The following is a 20,062-nucleotide window of genomic DNA, read 5'->3' on the forward strand; positions in this document are numbered from 1 at the left end:
AGGCTGCCCTCTGAAGCTTCCCTCCCATCGGGGTCCTCTACATCCTCCTCGGCTCCTCGGGGGCTGGGGTGGCCTTCGGAGCCATCTGGGAGACTGAAAAAGCAGGGAAAAGCTGGGAAAAGCTGGAAGCGCACCCTCAAGCCAGAGAGGGAAGAAAACACGGCCCGACTCGCTCTGTCCCTTCCACCTGTGCCTAATTACTGGATGAACTGTGTTGGTGCGCGGGCGGTCGGTTTCCCATGTAGGATGAGGAGCTCGGCTGCAAATTGGGCTTAATTATCAATGCTCAGGGTTCATCCTTTGCGACTGTTTTTCAGAGATCATTACCATTCCGCCCAGAGTGCCACAGTCCTCATGCGCCTGCAATTGAAAATACTGATCCAGGGGAGTCCCTGTGCCTTGGAATTTAAATGTTTTATTTTGTTTTCTTTTTAACTAATTCTAGTCTTTGACCTGATGAGTAGATAACTGAATAATTCCCTTATTGCTTATTTCCCCCATGAAGATGTTTTAGAAACAATATTCTTTTTTTCTTCATTCAACAAACATCCTTGCCAATATTTATTACCTATTCTATCCTGTTTATCTATCACGTCTTCTCCCTGAGCCTGAGCTAGTAGTGAGGCTGTGAGAAAGAAACATAATTCCAATATAGCTCTTTTGGGTAAGTGGGCTGTCGCAGAAGAAAGTGACAGGTGACATTGGTTGAGCAGTACCAACCCAGGAGTATTCAGTGCTGACAACTGGGTTATTTCTCTGGGCTTTCTACTGTCTGCCATCCCCTAGTTTATAGGTGAGCAGCCTGCCAAAAGAGCAAGGTGAAAAATTTGAGCTCTAAGGGGACCCATCAGCTTCTCTCAGTGACTGTGGCGGCCACTACACCAAATTCCAGAGGTGTCCTGCACAGGGCCGGTGCCCTCAGGGGTAGAGAGGGGGACAAGGTGAGAAGTCCTGCCCTGAAGATTCAAAAGCAACTCAAAGCACACACTGCGGCATCTCTTCCATGCACCAAACAAAAGACGTTTCACTAATCACACCAATGTAAGGCTTAATTAAGGCAGTGGCAAAGAATGTAAAAAGTCAGCCACCCGCATTCCCAGGTGCCACACCTGCAGGTTCAGTAACACAGGACTGAAAATGGTGACAAAAATTGCATCAGAACTGAACAAATAAAACCACTCGCTACACGGTAGCGCTGGCAGCAGCCACTTGAATGGCACCTCTGTAGTTTTAGGAATCACAGGCCATCTAGAGAGGGCTGAAGTCCACGGGAGGAGGTCACGGCTCATACACAGACGATGCTGTTTCACAGCGACTTGAACACCTTCGGGTGTTGGCATCATCTGGGGCTCAGGAACCAATTCCCTGCTGAGGCTGGGACAGCTGTACCGGGAAGTAAAAGGCAGCTTTAATCCTAAAGAATACTGTAGCTCACGGAACATAAGGGACAGATGGAGCATGGTGAAGGCTTCAAGTATTCATATGCTGCGTGTTCCTTTGCTCATTTTTATTCTTTTTTGCTTGCATACTGGGATAACAAGGCTGACCCTTTCCTTCTAACCACACCTAAGGAATGACAGACTCAAAGAGACAATGGGCTAGAATGCCGGAGGGATATCTGGGACCTGCTAGGAGCGAGAGTCTTTTCTGCTCAATGGAGTAGCTGAGGCCGGAGTTTGGGGGGAAATGGGGAGGGCGGCAGCACCCAGCTCTGCAGGCCGAGTGGGAGGAGCTTGTGCGCCTGGAGTCCAGAGGGCTTCCGCAGCCTCCCCTCTCTCCACACTGATGTCAGTGCCACACGTGAGTTTAATGTGCTGGGTGAGGGCTTCTTGATTAAAGTGGTCTTTGAATAGGAAGGGTTTTTTATGGTTGATACAGTGTGTCAACTTGGCAGTTTAGAAATTTAACTGAGAGACTCAGCAGGGAGCCAGGATCCTCACTTTGTAATCATCCTGAGCCTGTGCAAGAGGAGGACAGGGAGATAGTGTGGCCCTATGCTTACAAAATAAGGGAGGAGAAGAGGCTTTGGATCTGGCTGCTTTTTCTGGCTGCAAGGCCAGAAGTATGCCGTAGTGCAATGCTACTTTGCCTTGGAGCCAGCTGATTACGAACTGAAACCTCCACAAACAGTGAGCTAAATAAACCTTTCTTTCCTTCATTTTGGATGTCAGGCATTTTGTCCCAGCAATGAGAGAAAAGGAACAAAGGCACATTCTATTAACCAGGAAGATAAGGTTAGAATCCTTTGCTAAACTGAAGAGGTCCCTGATATATTCCTGCAAGCAAATGCTATGAAAGATCACGTGTGAAAACAAGTGACTAATAACCACTAGATAGTTCTATTTGATACTATTATAATATAGACTCTTAAATATATATTCAAAATATTATATATAATCTGTGAATGTAGATATATGCCATATTAAACTTTGTTTTGACTATGGATATTAGTATCATCGATGGCGTTAGCTGATATCAGCTATTCACTTAGTAGCATCTACCTATTAATACATAGTAATATAAAGGGGAAGTTTGAGTCAGTGCAATTTCTGGAGAAAAAGTACTATCTTTTCTGACCAGGGAATTGGAATATCGCAGAGGAAAATGTTTAAACTTGAATCGTCAAACTAAAATTGGAAAGAGATAGTTTTTTATGTCGGGATTATCTTGTGGTGAAACACTATTTTGCTTAAATGGTTATGTTTTGAACTGTGCTGTTTTGTTGTTATGCCCTTTTATCTCAATCTCCATTTTATTATTTTTTAATTTTTATCCTTTTAATTAAGGGAAAAATAAATAAAAAAGGTAGGATATATTATAGTAACCCACTTTGATTTACTATTAACTTGATTTGAAACCCTGTATTGCTCTCACCATCTTGTTTTGACTGATGTTCCTCTATTCTGTTTTGCTTGATAGTGCCAGGTTCGAAAGTTTAGGCAACAGCTGTGGAGATAGTGGGATTCATTATGACGCCCATTCTGGTTGACTATTATCTACTTTTGAAGACCTGTAATGTCTCCAATGTTTTGGTTTTGTTGGTTTCGTTCTTTACTGTTTTGTTCAATTTTTTATTATAACTGATGATATAGGCAATTCTATTAGAGATAGCGGGAGGCATTATGGTAACCATTGTTGATCACCCTGTATTGTTTTTACATTATCTATTATGTCCACCCTTTTGATTTGACCGACTCTGTTCTGTTATGTCACATTTGGTTTTACTTTCTTCCAAAAAAGTAATAAGAACTGTGGGAGCAATTAAACCCAAAATGTGTAATAGTCATTGTATAAAAGAGAGGAAAAGAAAGTGCTCTAAACGATATAACTGCATGTATATTTAAGTGTATAAGATAGACAATGATACTACTGAGTTTTGTTGGATCATTGAACAGAACTGTTTGGTCTCACTGTTTGAATGTCCACTTTATATGCTTTAATTTTGTAACGTGAACAAGTATTTCTAAGATGACAATATGTAATCCATTAACTAGTGATTTCCTACTGTTTATTTTTTTCTGTAAATCTGTATAACTTGTACCCTTTTTCTGCTTTTTTTCTTTTTCTCCTTAAATAAAATTTAAAAAAAAAGAGATAGTTTTCTAGGAGATAAGCAGGTTGTTTTTTAAAATCTAGGAAATATTTTCCAGACTCTAAGTCAGTAATTCTCAAGGTGGAAAATTTTAGAATCCCAGAGGGCACTTTGAAATAAATGTTAATGTACACGCCTCTCTGGGGATGGCTTCTGGTGAGTCCAGATATGGAAGGTTAAAAATCACACTCTTTACTAAGTACTTTTGGTCTGCTTTGGCTTGCATAACAATAAGTAGGTCAGTAGCTCTATTTTTAGGGGTGTGGTGATGGTAAGTTCCAGAGAAAGAAGAAGGGTGAGGGCAGGCAGGTCTCAAATATAAGAAAATCTGTGCTACAGGGCATAACTGTCAAATGACTTAAAATAATTAGAAGAGTGTATATATGGCAATTAAAGCCTGGTTTGTGATATCATAATATTATGACTGGAACTTTTTCTGTCTTCCTATAATACATCCTACATGTCTCCTGGACACCAGACAGCCTGTGCTAGGTGCTACAGCAACAGAGGGAGACAGTGTATGTCCCGTGGAGCCCAGATCCTCGTAGACGGAAGCCACACAGCATGTGCCATCACTGCACAGCGCGGGGCTGGCAGAGGCGGCTTTCGGAAGAACCCTAGAAGTGAAATCAGGGAAAGACACTGTGCTCCTAAGGGCCGCTCGCTTGGCTAAGATGCCTCCATCACAGCTAAGTGACATGGACTCACGGGAGTGTCATACACAGTGCTGTATCTGGAAAATACAGATAGCATGAAAGGTCCCAGTGGTAACATGGGCTTTCTTTGTTTATCTGTAAAGTGGGACGGGAATTTGTCTTTGAAAATGGGTAAGGAGAGCCTAGGAAAGGAAGTGAAGAAGGCACTAGGGTGGGGGAAGCAGCTGAAGGGGTGGAGCTGGGGTGAGGGAGGTATTGGCAGGGACGAGGGGAAGAAAGGCCCTGAACTTAGAAATGGTGAGGATGGAGGATGCGTGGAGATGGAGGAGGCAAATTATTTTAGGTTAGAAAAGTGTAGCTGATGTTTTGACCCCAAGAGCTAGGAGCTGAGCTGCACAGCACAGAAGGGAAGAAATGGAGGGAGAAGGAAAGGAAGAGGAAGAAAGTGAGGTCTCTCGTGGCTCAGATAGCTGGTGACGAGGCAGCCACCATTCTGCAGACCGGAGCCTCTGGAATATGTGGATGCTTGGTTTCCAAGCCCAGATACTGATTGCAGGCTGAACATGATTTCATGGAGGGTAGGCTGTGTGTTACTTTAATCCAGCTCCCCACTTTAGGGACCAAATAGAAGAATTAGGGTGTTCTTTTCTGGGAATAAGGAGTTACTTCATTTAGTCTGTGATGTTATTTTAACACAAAATTGCTGGCATACAATAATGAGACATGCAGAGAAACAAGAAAATATGAGTACAAATCTGGAGAAAAGCTAGCCATTAGAAATAAATCCACTGTAATCTTGGTTTTAGAACACGCAGAAGGGACTTTTATCTATATTAATACATTAAAACACTAGCAGTAAAATGGACAACATATGAGAAATAAAAAATGTAAAATTCAGCAGAGAAATGAAAAGTATTAAAAAAAGGGATTTCTACAACTAGAAAGTACAGTATCAGAAATGAGAGGTTTATGTAATGATCTTTACAGATGTTCGGAATTAGGACTTGAACCAATGAACATGAAAACAGATTTCTAGAAATCATCCAAACTAAAGCATAAAGTGAAAAAGAAGAACTCACACTGTAAAAAAATGTGTGGAAGAACATTCTTCAAGCAGAAGAGAAATTGTATCAGCTCTGTGAATTATATACAAATGACAAGAGGAAATGAAAAAAAAGAGAGTAAATGAAGAGCAGCAGACATAAAATCGGAGGTCTTCGACGACACAGCCCTGAAGGGAAGTGGAGGGGAAGAGAAGCCCGAGGGACAGGGGAAGGGAAATGAAAGAGACAGGAACAAAACTGTGGGAGCTGCATCTTACTGGTGATGGGAATCGAACTCAGGACCTCATACTTGCTAGGTAGATTCTGTGCAGCTGAGCTACAGCCCCAGCCCTGGAAGCCACATCTTAGAAAGCAGGATATGCAGGCACATGAAATGTTCCTGGAAGGATTGCACAGCACTGGAAGAAAGATGTGCGGATTGCACTGTGACGAACAGAGGCCCTTCAGGAAAAATTACTCCACTGAATACAGTTCAACATCAGGATTGATTTTCACCAGTGTCACTGGCTACTGAATGTTCCCTCAGTGAAGCCTTTACAAGGGTCAGTGTGACAATGATGACATGGGTAAGGGGTAAGGGAAGGCGAGGGGGCTGAAGAGCAGAGGCGGGGCAGATGCCAGGGCAGATGCTAGGGCTGCCCTGGCTCCACTTTCTGCGGGCTGGGACAAGGGGGACAAGCACAGGAAACAGGAGGAGGAGGCCAAGGACACTGAGGAGGCCTCCAGAAAGATTTACCACATGGAGAGACAGACCAGGGAGAAAATCTGATTCCTCTGTTGCTGGGAAAATGGGGGCGAACCAAAAAGTAGAGTTTGAAAGTACAGTCCATGATGATAGGAAGTGACAGCTACTGAGTTTCTAACATTTCCAGAGTTAATCAGGTTAAAGATGGACCGGACTCAAACAGAGACACGAGGGGTATTAGTCTACGGACTCAAGAGTCAATTAAAAATTTAATACCACTACTTTCTATTTCATGGCTATAACCTTCTGACAAGTAAATTAAATTGTTCTTGTCTCAAGGTGAGGACGATGGGGGATTTATATCTTTTGATCTATCTTGCACATTGAATAACCTCTAACATTGAAATCTCAATATTGATGATGAAATAAAACTCACACATTGCTTATCAGCGTATGTCTGCATCAGACCATCTGTACTGTACCAAGTCCCACTGCCTATGTCAAATGAACAACGTGGCACAATCTGGCATACAAGGGACACCATGCATGTCAGTAGACAAGTTTTTTTTTTTTTTTTTTTTTTGTACTTGAGATCAAACTCAGTACGTTGTGCTTGCCAGGCATGCGCTTAGACAAATCATTAAAAAAAAATCATTCCACTGTTTAAAGTCATTCATGTTACCTAGCCTCACACGAACATATTAAAGAAAGCACACAACTGAATAGGAACATGGTACTTTAAATTAGAGAAATATCTATGGTTTTCCTATAGACAATAAACCGTCATGAATTTTCTGGGGTATAAGAGAAAAAACATCTCTGAGTGTCAAATCTGTTTCTTGAAAACACATTTAGGATATTTCAAAGTGTTGGTGCTGGGAATTGCTTGCTTGTTTGCCTTTTTCTTCTTATTAAATGTCCTAGTCACCCATGTCTGGCATGAGGAACAGAACAAAATTTATCTTCTTGACACATTGGTTTAGGAGCAAAATCTGATTTTGCTGCTCATGCCATTTTACAGACCAGCGCCTCTGCCTGCCCTCCAGGGACCCAGCCCACTGCTGGGGCTGCATCTCCAGACTTCCAGCTCCTCCCAGGGTCCCCGGCCCCTCGCTGGGCAGCTTGTTGTGCCCTTCCTGCTGGCTGCTGCTCCTCTGTGCATCTTGCTGGGAGGAAGATGGCAAACCCCACTTTGAAGGGAATCCAATTTAAAAACATTATCCAGCTAAAACGTCTTCCTGTTAAAATCCTTTTCTAAGAGTTTCAAGATTTGGTTGGGGTATTTGATGGGAGCCATTTCATTTCTCATTCATCATCTTCTCTAATGCTTTTTGCTCAAAATTATTTGGCTGGCATAGAATAATTACCTAACTAGTCAAAATAAAGTTGGATGCATCTCCTCCTCTCCCTCCCTCCTTCTCAATCCATCTATCTAATCTATCTATTTATTTTGAGGCCTAAGTTGAGGATCTGAATTTGAATCAGTTGGAAATTTCTCAATTTTGCCTTTCCCCCACATAGAGGATTTCCAAGGGATGAATAATCTTGTTTAATAAAATAGTTGTTGGCCTTTTGATATATTTACAACTCCCCTTCCAAGGAATTCTTATCTGCCAGACCCAGCCACTAAAATTCCCCAATAGGTGTCTAGAGTTAATCAGCAAAGAACCCACAGCCTCACTGCAAGGAGGGTAACATTCAGGAAATTAGGTTCTGGGGTTAGGAGATGAGGGCTCTAACATAGGTACCTAATCTGAAGACACAAAGTTTTGGCCAAAGTACAGACTTTTCTTTCTGCCAGAATTTGGCTTCTGAAGTCTAATTATTAAAATGAGGTAGCAAAAAGTGTTCTGATGAATCACCTTGTCTGGAAATCAGACTTCTCCTTAAAATACCAATTGAAATTGCATGTGTTTTAATTAAAACAACATCTGCCCTGGCTGTTTTGAAAAGTGGAGAAGGTATGTTTCTAAAATGTCCTCATATTCCTTAATAAAGTGATGCTTATACTGTCCCAGGAATGAAAAATGCACTCATATCCCTGGTTACAGGAGGCTCTCAGAGCCTTTCCTTGGGCACAGATTGAGTAGGGTTAAGAGCACAGGTAAAGAATGCTGATGGTGTCAGATGATGGGGACCTTCAAGAGGTCTTGTCCCCAGCTGGGGTGCCCGTGGTTGGGGAATTTTGTCATAGGCAAGCCATTACTGTAAGGTTTGAAAGTAATAAAGTGCACGTTTCTCTTTTGACTGATAGAGGTCCACAGGATTTCAGAGCTTTCTGGTTTTCAGTGTCTCCAGGAGCTCCTAGGCTTGCTGAATGATATTCCAAGCACAGATCGGATGATGCCGAGGTTGAGTTCTATTCTTAAGCTGTGGAATTCAGATTCACCTCAAGGAATGATTTCTTTAGTAACAGAGTGACTCTTCAGGGAGATGGGAACAGAGTTGTAGGTATCTGTTTATCCCCCAAGGAACACACCTTGCTGTTTAATACATTCCCAAGTTTGGCTAAAGATAAATATTACAAGGTCTACAATTTCATGGATACATCTCTCAAAAATTCAGCTGTAGCATCACTAATTGAAACAAACACAAATCTATGTGGCATTACAGACATGATGAAGATACATCCTTCCTGTTTTTATTACCTCCACCTTAGTTTTGTCAAAGAAAATACTTTTGTTGCTGTGAGATCTGCTACGGGGGAAGGAGAGGTTGGCGTTCTCTGGACGACATCTCTACTTTTCTTATTCACACTTTATTTTCAGGTAAAAGCAGAATATTTTATGTTGCCTTTCAAATAGCACCAGCAATCTTTGTTCACAAACAACTTTTAGGCTGGCCAGATACAATTTTTACCTGAATATTTAAAGCAGGTTGGGGCAGGAACAGAAAGCTAAGAAGAATTAATCTTTCTGAGCCCTCAGAAAGAATGAAAGGGATGATGAGAAAGCTCTGTAGGGAGAAAGGAATAGAAAGGATGCTTAAAAAGTAATGAACTCTGAGATAAGAAACTATGCTTATTTGTTCATGATCTCATTCAGCTGTAGCATCACTAATTGCAGCACGGAAGCATGCATGAGATGCTTACTTCTGAGTACATCTGAGGACTTTGAATTCTTTTCTATTCCATCTTTCCAGGTCCATATGGTAGTAAACAGCTTTATCCTGACCCTAAGAAAAGTCAGGTTCTCTCTTGTGCCCCTCTGAGGGAAAGAGATTGCCTGGACAGAAAGCAGCTCAGCTAGTTGAGAAAGTGAAAAGAAGGTTAGCCAGACGCAAAGAAGGGCTCATGCAATATGAATGTGTAGGGCACAGAGTGGGAGAGCAATTCCCACGGATTTACAAAGGTGCTGGCTGGACCATGCAGCAGGCCCAGAAGGTGAGGAAAGAGTGCTGCACAGCACGGAAGGGTGAGGTTAAAGGGACCTGGCACGCAGGAAGGGCCAGCCTCACCGAGCGGTTGAGGTTCCTCTCCTCAGCCCAGGGAGGCACACAAGGGAGTGGGGGGAGGCTGACAGCTCCTCAGCCCTGGCCCACATGCCAGGGCACATGGCAAGCACCACCACCCAGCGAGCCAAGGGGGCTGCTCTGTAGGCGCTGCCAACCCTCCCCACTGAGGTGTGGTGGCCCTGCCAACACCAACTTCTGTCAGAGCTGAAGTCACACACAGAAAACACTGTTCCTTCCCACATGACCTCACATCTCTTCCAAAATAGCAGCAGTAGTGGCAGCAGTGGTGATGGTGGAATTCATTTGCTTAGAGTCCTGGGCTTCAGGGAACATATAACCTGGGTATGGAAAGAAGTGGAAAAAGACATCCCCTCAGCCCCTTCTTCTCTACATTTAGGACTCCCCAAATCTGCTCTAGGTCTGTTTTTCACAATAAATAACCTGTGTCACCCATCCATTAGTTAATGTTCAGCAAATACAATCTCAGTGCTTGTCACAGGGATATCAAGGTTCTAGGTGCTCCTCGACATAAATACAACCCTGACCCTAGCCAGACTCTTCCTTTATTACTTCAGCAATGGGGGATGAAATGCATGCACGGTAAATCTGGAAAGCCATGCAGGGATGCAGTAACACAGTGGAGATAAAGGAAAGAATGTCTTTTCGAGTAATTGCTACCACCAGAGCTCTGAGTGGAAAAAGCAGCCATCCTCAGAAGGGGCTGCTGTGAGCTGGGATTTGAATAAGTGGGAAGCCAGTTAGTGCTCTTATGGCCTTAAGGTTTGCTGTTTTATTGGCTTGTGTTTTTTTATTGGCAGAGAGTGTGGCTTTGGGCAACATAAATGCCTGCCATCTTTATCGGGAACTGTCCAAGTGCTGAAATGGGTGGCCGTTTGCTAAACTGGAAATGATACAGTATCGTTGGCCCTTTTCACTGAAGTTAATTATTACCATTATTTTTGAAAATCGTTCCTACTCAGGAAGGTAATTAACACTTCTGAAGGTTTCAAAGAAATGCAGAGATTTGCATTAACCTTGGCCACTGTGCTGTGTCAGTAAGAGAACATAAAGCTCCATCAATCGCATATTTATCTCCAGTTCACAGAGACATACTCATAACCATGGAAACAACCTAAATGGGAAGATAAGAGGAAGCAGAGGATGCCACAACCTGTGAGGGCTGCAGCGTGCTTCTCACTGGTGACTCGCATAGGGTGGTTATTGTTCAATAGCTTCTTTGGAGTTTTCCCTCTAATGGGGTCCAAGAAAGAGAAACCACCCCTTCACTGGAATCATGAAAGCCTACTCACCCCTTCCTCAACTAGGAGGACAATCTGGGGAGACCTGTTATCTAAACAAAACTTCAGAATCAGTGAGGGAAAGACTGGCTGCTTTCTGAAATTCTGAGTGTATGCATTTACCCAGTAAATTTAATGAGAAAGATGAACCAGCTTTATAATTATTTATTGATGTGAAACCCTTTTCTTCAGTTAGTTTTAAAATTTAATTTGCTTTCTTGGTGTTTTGATGACTTGGCGTTTGTTTTAGGAAGAGGACTGGATGGGAAGAACCTGGCTCAGCCGTTAATCAGCAAACATTAATCAAGTGTCAACTCTAGAGCACACGCTACTCCAGGTGCGTGGGATATACTGAAAAACAAAACCAAATTTCCAGCCCTCAGTGGGCTTACAGTCCACTGGGGGAAGGAAGTGAGGAAAATACCAGTAAGTATCATGCTATATTCAGGTGCTCTTAGATGTATCATGTGGTTATGCCCTGATAATCTATAGTAAATTTAAAATTTTGTAAGTAAAATATGCTTTGAATACACCCTGTCTATGGAACATCACAGGATAGCAACACAGCACACTAGAGAATATGGGCTGTTCCCCCCATGACTGCATGGTTGGCTGGAAACTGCCACTCCTGGCCACTTCCCAGTATCATGAGGGTCAAACTGCATGTCACTGTCCTGGGAAAACAGCAAACTTCTGAATTCAAAGTGGATTCTACGGAATGCATATTACAGTTGAAAATTATAAGAGGAACCATCCTAAGGCAGACAGTCTATATTAAGAGGTCATCAGTTCTGTGGATAAAGGTCAAGCAGGAGCAGGATTCAGGCATAGCATGTTAAGTTTGGTGACCAATTCCTCTTCTCTTGGCTAAAGACCTGAGAGACATGAGGGACGAGGTGATGTCTAAAGGAAGAGGATTTCCACCGGAGAGAGCAGCAAGTACAAAGGCCTTGAGGCAAGATCCTGGTTTCCCCATGAGGCAGCACGGTAACCCAGTGGCCACAGCAGAGGTACCAAAGGTAAGAGACACAGAAGGGGCGGGTGGGGAGGTGCCAGGGAGCTGGGTTTCATAGCTGTATGTGCCTTGCAGAGTCTTAACTTTAGACTGAGATGAGGAATGTGTGGTCGTTGTAGAAACAGTGTTTTCTGACACGTGCTCTGCCAGGACCACCATGGCTGCCACTGTGAGTGCAGCCTGCAGAGGGAGAAGGGAGTCCTCGGAGGATGCGGCATGATGCCAGGATAACAACCCCAGTGAGAGCCGGTGGCTGTTCTGTACCAGGAGGAAAGTCACAAAGATACACAAAGTGTCAAGGTTCTGGAAAATCCAGAAAGAAGCGTGGATTTGTTGATGGCTAGGCTGTGAAAATGGGCTACATATGAGTCAAAGAAGACTGCAAGGTGTTTGTCCGGGACCCCAGAAAGGACAGTTGGCCAACTGCTGTCCTGAGGGAGACTGTGGAAGGGTCAGGCCTTGGAGGAACCCAGTTGCGGTGATTTGCTATGTTTGAGATGCTTGTTAGAATTCAGTGGAGAAGCTGGACTGACTATTGGCTGTGAGCTCTGGCATCCCTACAGAGCTTTCTGTGTGTGGGTCACCAGAATACAGATGATCTTTAAAGCCATGATACCAAATGGGGCTACCAAGACTTTAGGTAAGAGCTGATAAAAAATATCAATGTTTAATCTCTTTTCTTATTGTTCCTGAAGTCACCGCAGCTTTCTTTTTAAGGTCTAAAATTCTATATAGCACTTTCCTAGAAAGGTCAGTATGTTGCTACAATATTTAAAGTAAAGAAATTAGCAAAAGTCGTATTTCCATTCTCCTAAATAGTACTGGATATTGCTTTACTAATTTCTGCTCTCTGTATTCAAGAAAAAAGTTAGCAACTCTGTAAGGCCTGTGACTAAGATATTTTCACTTTTCTGTCTAAGGGACTGCCTCCATTTCCTGTCTGGTGACATTTAGTAAGTAAAGGTTTAATTTAACATGGGAAGTATGGAGCAACAAAGAAACAAGTATGTTTCTCCCTCAGAGAGAGCGCCAGCTAACTGGATTTTGAGGAGGAAGAGATGCCTATGAGCTAGGAAACTAATCAATACCTCACCATTTTGTTGTATTTTAATCCACCAAAAGAAATAAAACACACAAACACACAATACTTGGTAGTTAGCATCTAGGCAGTAGACTGATTAGCTATTGATTTTTCCTCTGTGTTCCAAAGAGACTGGATTCTTTTGGAAGCGCCCACACTATCGTGTCTGAAACAACTGCGTAAGAAAAGAAAAGTGTCTGTGGAAAACATACTTTATCGTTTTCAGCTAATGGTGTAGTTTAAACATGCACAACAAAATTCACAAAAGTTTTAAGTGAATATAAAGTAAGTATAAATACCAAACTGAGTTTATTTCCTGCTAGCACAATGACTAAATGTTTATTAAACACAGATTTTGAAATCTGGGTTTCACTGTGAATAAATAAATGACTGAAATCCTGCAAATATTCTTGTTTTTATTGGAGGATCGGATGAGTTTTGTGAAATGGTAAGAGAACAAGTATCTGGTTAGTGCCTCATGCCTGGGTTTCCAGTTGCCCCAGGAATGGACTCTGGCCACTCTTTACCTTCCCTCGTCTTTCTCTGAGCTCGCCACAGGTTACAGAGAAGCTGTCCCTTGTCTGTGGAGGTTGGCTCAGCTTCTCAGCTTTCCAGACCCCACCGATGGACGCGTTACCTGTCATCAGTTTCACAGTACCAGACGCCTACCCATGGGGACAATGGTCCCTGGTTACTTGTGCTATATCCCAGCAGGTCCTGTGAGTTCCTCATTCTCCAAGCACCAAGCAGCCTTGGCCTGAACATGGCTTTTTTTCCTGCAGCAAGAGACACCGGAATGCCTCTCTGATCTTGCAAAACTTGCTTTTCCAGATACACAAGGCCCAATCAGGGCATGAGTTTGTCTTCCACTACATATCTGCATGGCCAGGCTCTCTCAGCCCACCTCCTTCCCATTTTGCTTATTTAAACATTACCTCCCGAGCACTCCTAACTTGAGCTCTCATTTAACATCACGACCTTAAAAGTGACACCCATATACAGAGGCAACAGATCCGTGTCTAACTATCAAACTATCAAAAGCCAAGTAAAATGGACTAAGTATTTAAGCATGAGATCTGAAACTAAAACTCCTGGAAAACATAAGTAGAAAGCAGGGAGGCCTGGTCTGAGCCATGATCTGGGACATTTACGGAAAGCAAGCGGCTTGGGGAATGCAGAGCTGGAAAGGGAAGGACAGGGAGGGTCTGCTCCTCGGGCCTGAGGTTTTCTGTGGGTGATAAAACTGCTTAGGACCTAGGTAGAACAGGTGATTATACTACATTGGGAACATACACATGCCACTAGTACTGTACACTTTAGAATGGTAAATTTCATGTTACATGAATTTCATTTAATTGAAAAATAGTAACAGCCTCCCTCACCCAGCTTCATTTCCCCCTGCAGAACGTTCCTAAAACACCATGGAATTCACTTGTTTACTTATCACATGTCTCTGTTGAATAAAAATTCCACAAGGACAAGGCCTTCTGTCTGTTTCACTCATTGCTGTAAAGCTGGGTCTGGAACAGGCTTGGCAAAAAGTAGGCTATGAACAAATATTTCTTGAATAAATATGTATTACCACCTTAATGCATCATTAATGAAAGGTTCTCAGGATTTCATAGGGGGAAGATGCGAGAAAAAAAAAAAAAAAACCCGAAACAAAACAGTAAGAAGCCAGCATGTTCTCATCCAAAGTAAACTGAAAGCGTACCTCCAGTGGGAATTCCTAAGTTCCCTACAAGGGAAAAAGGAAACCTGACAGAGATTCAGAAGGCTGAGATGCCAGGATTAGGTGCTGAGTGTTGTGGTCACTTTTAATTAGCAAGGATTCAAAATGTCAACAAACTGCATTTTTCTTGGAATTCTACAACATCCATCAGCTCCTTGGGTTTTGAGCAAGAGAGCTGGAACACACGAGGTTTCATGCAGGCCCTGCTTTGCAACTTTCTGCTGCGCATCTGAATTCAAGCACCTAGAGCCAGCAAGGCAGTGCTCTGATGGAAACCCAGGATGCTGTGAGTCTGAACACATACCGATGAGTTCCTTATTTCTGACATCCAAGGCCATGTTCCGGAGCGCCGTGGCCACTGCACACACCACACGGTCGTTGTCTATTCGGAGCAACTCCACCAGGATGGGCAGGCCTTTCTCCTTCCGGACAGCAGCTCTGATATACACTGACCACTGCCAAGAGAGGGAAGGCAAAGCACATCAGGAACAGAGGAGGACACCCTTTCAGGGAGTGCTCCAGGGGGCTTCCAGACGGCTGTCCACAGGAGCCGAGAAGCTGGACTGTCAGGACCTGCTTATATGACAGGTTGAATCTGTTAGACATGCACTGAAATGTTTAAGTTCTGTTTTTGCCTCAAACATATGAGGAAGATTTCAGGGTTGATCAAAGAATCACACTTCATTTCTGTCGTGACCTAGTTTTCAGTACTTGAGTTTGGAAGTCATGGGTGGGGAATGTACAGGACATAATGCATTAAGATATCAAAGTTTGGGACAGGGAAAGTTCCCCCACTGACATTACGAGCAGTAAGAAAAATAATTCATCAAAGGGTAGAAATGGAATGGGCTGGATGTGGGTGACTTATTTTTTAAAGAGCTATGGATTTGGAGGTGGGTCAGTGATTGTCTGCCAAACTTGCAAAGGAGTAAGTCCTCTGCCAGGCGAGGTAGGGTAAATATAACCAACAAAGGTGGGGGGCAAGGAGAGGAAGACATGATAGCGAGCCTCAAAAGAGAAAACTGCAAACTCATTAAAAAAAATCCAAAAAACATTGAGATCAAAATGCATGATGTCCAGGGCTCTCATTCAGTGTCTTACTTAAATAAGGCGCTGAACTTGTTTGGGGTTGGTGACTGTTGGCCTCAATGGCACACAGCAAATGCCTTGTATTGAAATGTACAGGCAGCATCAGGAAGATAAAGCATTCAGAGCAGAGTCCCGTAACTAAACGTGGGTAGGTCTGCTTCTCAAATACGTGCACAAGTGCTTTAGTGTCCCCGAGAAGAGTGTGGACTGGAAAAATTGACGAATGAGAAGTTCATCTGCTGGGATTGCATTTTCAGTCTGAGCGAATCACACTCCCAGAATGAGGCCTTGGATTCTGAGGGAGCCTCCTCCTGGGGACTGGGCCTTCCCCCCTCCCCCGCCGGGCCCTCTCCACCCCCTCCCCCACAGGGCAGGCACCCCAGAGCTGGCTCTCACCTGTGGCAGGCAGGGAGCCCCCTCTGGCAGTGAACGTAGGGCATACGCCATGCCTGCCACATCCTCAGCCCAGCCCTGCATGAAATATGAGATTAAAAAAACAAACAACTTCATCCCATCCTACGTTAGAAGGCACATTCACAAAGTTTCTCATCAGCATCACCCCGTAAAGCAGTTTTCTCCCTCCTGTGTGTCATACTCAGGAAACCTGAGGGTGGACACTGAGCAGACAGAACTCATGGGGCACCTCTGGGTTCCAGGGAGCTCCACTCTTCAGAAGTGAAGAGATGGACCTCGGCAGAGTTAGACACAGAGATGCTACTTATTGAGACCTGGGTCTGACACTCCTTCCCGGAGAGGACAGCGCTCGCTCTTGGCACTACAGTCCACTTCCTGCAGTGCGTTTGGTCAGCACGCTGGAGAAGACTTCCTCTGGACACTTCTGCTTTGCCTACAACTTGTGTCCTTCTTGGTCCTGAGGCCCAGGCCACAACAGACCAGAAGCCTGGGCTTCCTCAGGGCCCAGGTGCTTGCGTATTTCCCCAAAAGCAGGCAGGGAACAGAGCAGAAGGAGGGGTTGTGAAACAGAGTGAGGAGAGGGGCTATATGGGTATGTTACCAGCATCCTGAACACTGAGGAGAGAGCTCGGCTGCCTGAGCCAGCACAGGACTGTCCCAGGCACCTGTGGCAGGGAAAATGGGGACAACTAGTTGCTCCTTGGCATGGCTTCCCTCCACTCCCACGCTGCTGGCATCTGTGCTCTCTTCTAATGCTCCAAACCTCTTGGAAGTGGACTTGCTTACTTTACTGATAAGAAAATTTGGACACTACGGTGTTAACTAACTGGGCCACAGGAGTCACCTGGGTCCTTTTTGTCCAATTCTTCTTTTCTTCACACTGCTGACATTTCCCCCCCACTTGTTGTCATCTCATTCCCTCCTTCCTCCTCCTCTGCTCAGACCCCCAGCAGGTGCCCATTTCTTCCTCCAACCCTGCACAGGGACACAGGAGAACGGGCCATCTCTGGAATGAGCCCAAAAGGATGGACATGACTTTGTCCTTGAAAGTCCAGCTACAACATCCCCTAATGTTGGATGGAAACATGAACTGGCATTTGGAGAAAATAATGACAGATTTTCAGCTTTGACAGGAACTGATTCATGAGTAACAACAACAACAAAAGACAACACAACAGCCATTAGGTAGAGCCCTTAGCGTATGTAAAATACAGACATGTTTCTGGCATGAGGAAATCATTAGCAGCGATATGTGCTCCCTAAGTGAAGAGGAGTAAATAGACAATGGGTTTGATACTTACGTTATTGACATATGGAAAACATAGCTTTTATTTTACAGTTAGCTGTTGTGTTTAATGTGCATATAGATTTCCACTCTTACCGCAGTATATGGTGACTCAGAATCAATAAAAAAGTGCTGTAAATTTGCATACATTTTCTTAACACTCGAAGACATATGCTGGTAATGCTCCCTAAGGTATCAGCCCACCCCTGCAGGAGAAATGGGGGTGGTGCAGAGAAGTGTGTATGTGGCTTACAGTGGCTGAGGTGGAAATCTTGTGGCTGAACCCTGATGTTCTGTAAATGGATGGAGCAGCGAGTGCAGAGGGAAGGGAGGTCAGGTATGAACCAGGATGCTGGTAGGAAGATACACTGGGGAGCTTAGTGTGGATGCTCAGTGACCACAAGAGAGACGGCAGAGAAGCAACAAGGGGGCAGGGAGGAGAAGGCGGAGGAGTTGTGGGAGGACAAAAATGAAGTAGAGGAGGAGGAGAAGGTTGAGGAGGGAGAGGATCTGGCCCAGGAGAAGAGCAGCATCGGAATTAGACTCTGGCAAAAGGGTTTTCCAATAAGGAACCCAAGAGGGTCAGGATCCCTTCAAACATCCCAGCTAATTTTAACACTTAAACCACCCGCTGGGCACTGTTCAGGCCTCTTCTGATACAGTAACTCTAGTCTTTAGAAATTCTGTGCAATAGGCATGAGAGTCATTCCCATTTTACAGATGAGAAAAGAGATGCACAGAAAGGCAAATGCTCGGCCAAATCTTGGGCCTGGGAGGCTCTTACGAGCCAGCACCTGTGATCTCCGGTCTCTTCTGCTCTGACAGACAGTATGAGTACAAAAGCTCAGGGTCGATCGAATGCCTTACAAATTAACCTTGGTCTTTGTGTTACCGTTTCTGGCTTCAAATGATTCATCTGGCCCACCACTAGAATCCTGAGTTAAGGACCAATGAGTACGACTAGTGAGGCTACTGTGCATTTCAAGTTAGAGTCTTGAGAACAGCTTGCCTGGACTTAAGAGGCCTGGTGTAAGACACCATGTATTTAGGGGCTTTTTTGTGTCAGGAAAGGACTGTTTGGATTTGCATGACGGGATAGTGCTTTGCACTGCTGGATGCTGTCTCCTCCCAGCCCAGGTCTTCTGAGGGAGAAGCTTGGGTTATTATTTGGCTCAGCAGTAAGGTGTTGTGAGGATGGGACAGAAAAGAAAGCATCACAAGTGGGTCCCATGTGGAGGGGTTTGAGTAGGCTAGAAGTGATTTCCCTCTCTCCTCAGACTCCATACAGCACCTCCAAGCAGGGGCAGAAGACACACTTCGGGAAAGGGGAAGATGAACAGCACCGTGTGGGCTGCAACCTAAACCCTGAAAATGTCCCCGACAAGTCCCTGCTGTGGGTGACGGGTGACAGGTGATGATAAAGCTTGTGGTGGAGATGGCAGAGTGGACAGTGGACAGCAACTCTGCAGCCCTTCTTGGGCTACAGAAGAGGCTGGACAAGCTCAAAGTCTCCAGGACCATCCTGGGGTGGGAGACTCGGTACAAATGACAACACGGCTTGCTGGGCTGGAGATAGCTCCTGTGCCTCAGTGTGGCAAGGGATTCCTGAGTGCTTGATGGGCTTGAATGAGTGATGTGTAATTCAGGCGAGGAAGGGCTAAGGACCTGGGGCTGCAGAGGAGTTACTTGGCCAAGGAGAGCAAGAATGATGGGCAGAGAAAAGATGGGGCTGCTCTTTGGGGAGCTCACTTAAGAAGGAGGCAGGTATGAGCCAATAGAGCATGAGCCAGGGCCAGGGCAATCATCAATCGCAATATCCATGTGTGTCTCAGACAACAGGTGCCAGAAGATAGGAAACATTACTGACTGAGAAGTGGAATCAAGTCATGACCCAATCCCCATCCTCTATCATGGGTGCCTGCCTGACCCTCCAAGTTTAGCTTGTACTACACAGGGAGGACAGGAGAAGGGAGGAGGAACAGGACAGGAGTCCTGCTTTCAGCCTAAAGGGAATGGGAATCAATGGAGGTTGGCTGAATTTACCCAGAAATGTTTAGATTAAATGCTTTACATAACAAAAGCAAATTACACAGAATGGTGTTAGCTGTACACAGATGCGTGTCCAGTAAGTTTCCTTGCTGTATGCCTGAGAGTAACCTTTATACTCAGGCTGTCTCAGTCTTATGTGGACTTCCAGGGGATTTCCTTCAAAAACTCTCAACCTAACCACGAACACATTGATGTCTGTAATTCCTGCAAAAATTTCTCCTCTGATTAAGCTGAGGCAATTATATCAAAGCTGATCTATGTCCCTAAAAGAAGATTAGCAGTGTAATTTCACTTGTTTGTCCCCTTTGAAATTCTAATAATTTGTTAAATAACTAAACATAATGTTAACCTTAAATACAAAATAATCTCTTCTAGGGCTGAACCCATTATAGTGCTAAAATGTTTATTAATTTCCTATTTTTAAAAAAGTATTCTTGCTTTAGGAGTACAGTTTGCTATTGAATACTTTTCTGTTAGATGAGCATTTCCCATTGACTTTATTAAATTAGCCAATTCCCCATTTTTTTTTTTTTCTGTTGAAAGAAGCACACTTTGAAATCTAGCTCTTCTGAACATAATGTAAGCATTCAGGAACACTATGTTTTCTTGTCTCACCAGGCTACAACGCACTTCAAGTTCTAAGCTATAA

General features: G+C 44.1%; 1 protein-coding gene across 7 annotated transcripts in view; it reads right to left on the minus strand.

Annotated features, from left to right (window-relative positions):
• Positions 1-20,062, minus strand: part of Ctnnd2 (catenin delta 2) — an 813,816-nt gene that overhangs the window by 76,619 nt on the left and 717,135 nt on the right. For 5 of the 7 annotated variants that reach the window (XM_063257971.1, XM_063257973.1, XM_063257977.1 and 2 more), the window contains 2 exons: positions 16,062-16,136; positions 14,881-15,031 (listed from right to left, as the gene is read on the minus strand). In XM_063257971.1, coding sequence (XP_063114041.1) covers positions 14,881-15,031; positions 16,062-16,136 — 226 coding nt within the window. The remainder of the gene's footprint in view (positions 1-14,880; positions 15,032-16,061; positions 16,137-20,062) is intronic. The other 2 variants (XM_063257972.1, XM_063257974.1) reach the window with 1 other exon arrangement.

The sequence above is a fragment of the Cavia porcellus genome, unplaced genomic scaffold (genome assembly GCF_034190915.1).
Source record: "Cavia porcellus strain 051 isolate PalLab524CR breed Dunkin Hartley unplaced genomic scaffold, mCavPor4.1 scaffold_11, whole genome shotgun sequence".
In the NCBI taxonomy this organism is placed as follows: Eukaryota; Metazoa; Chordata; class Mammalia; order Rodentia; family Caviidae; genus Cavia; species Cavia porcellus.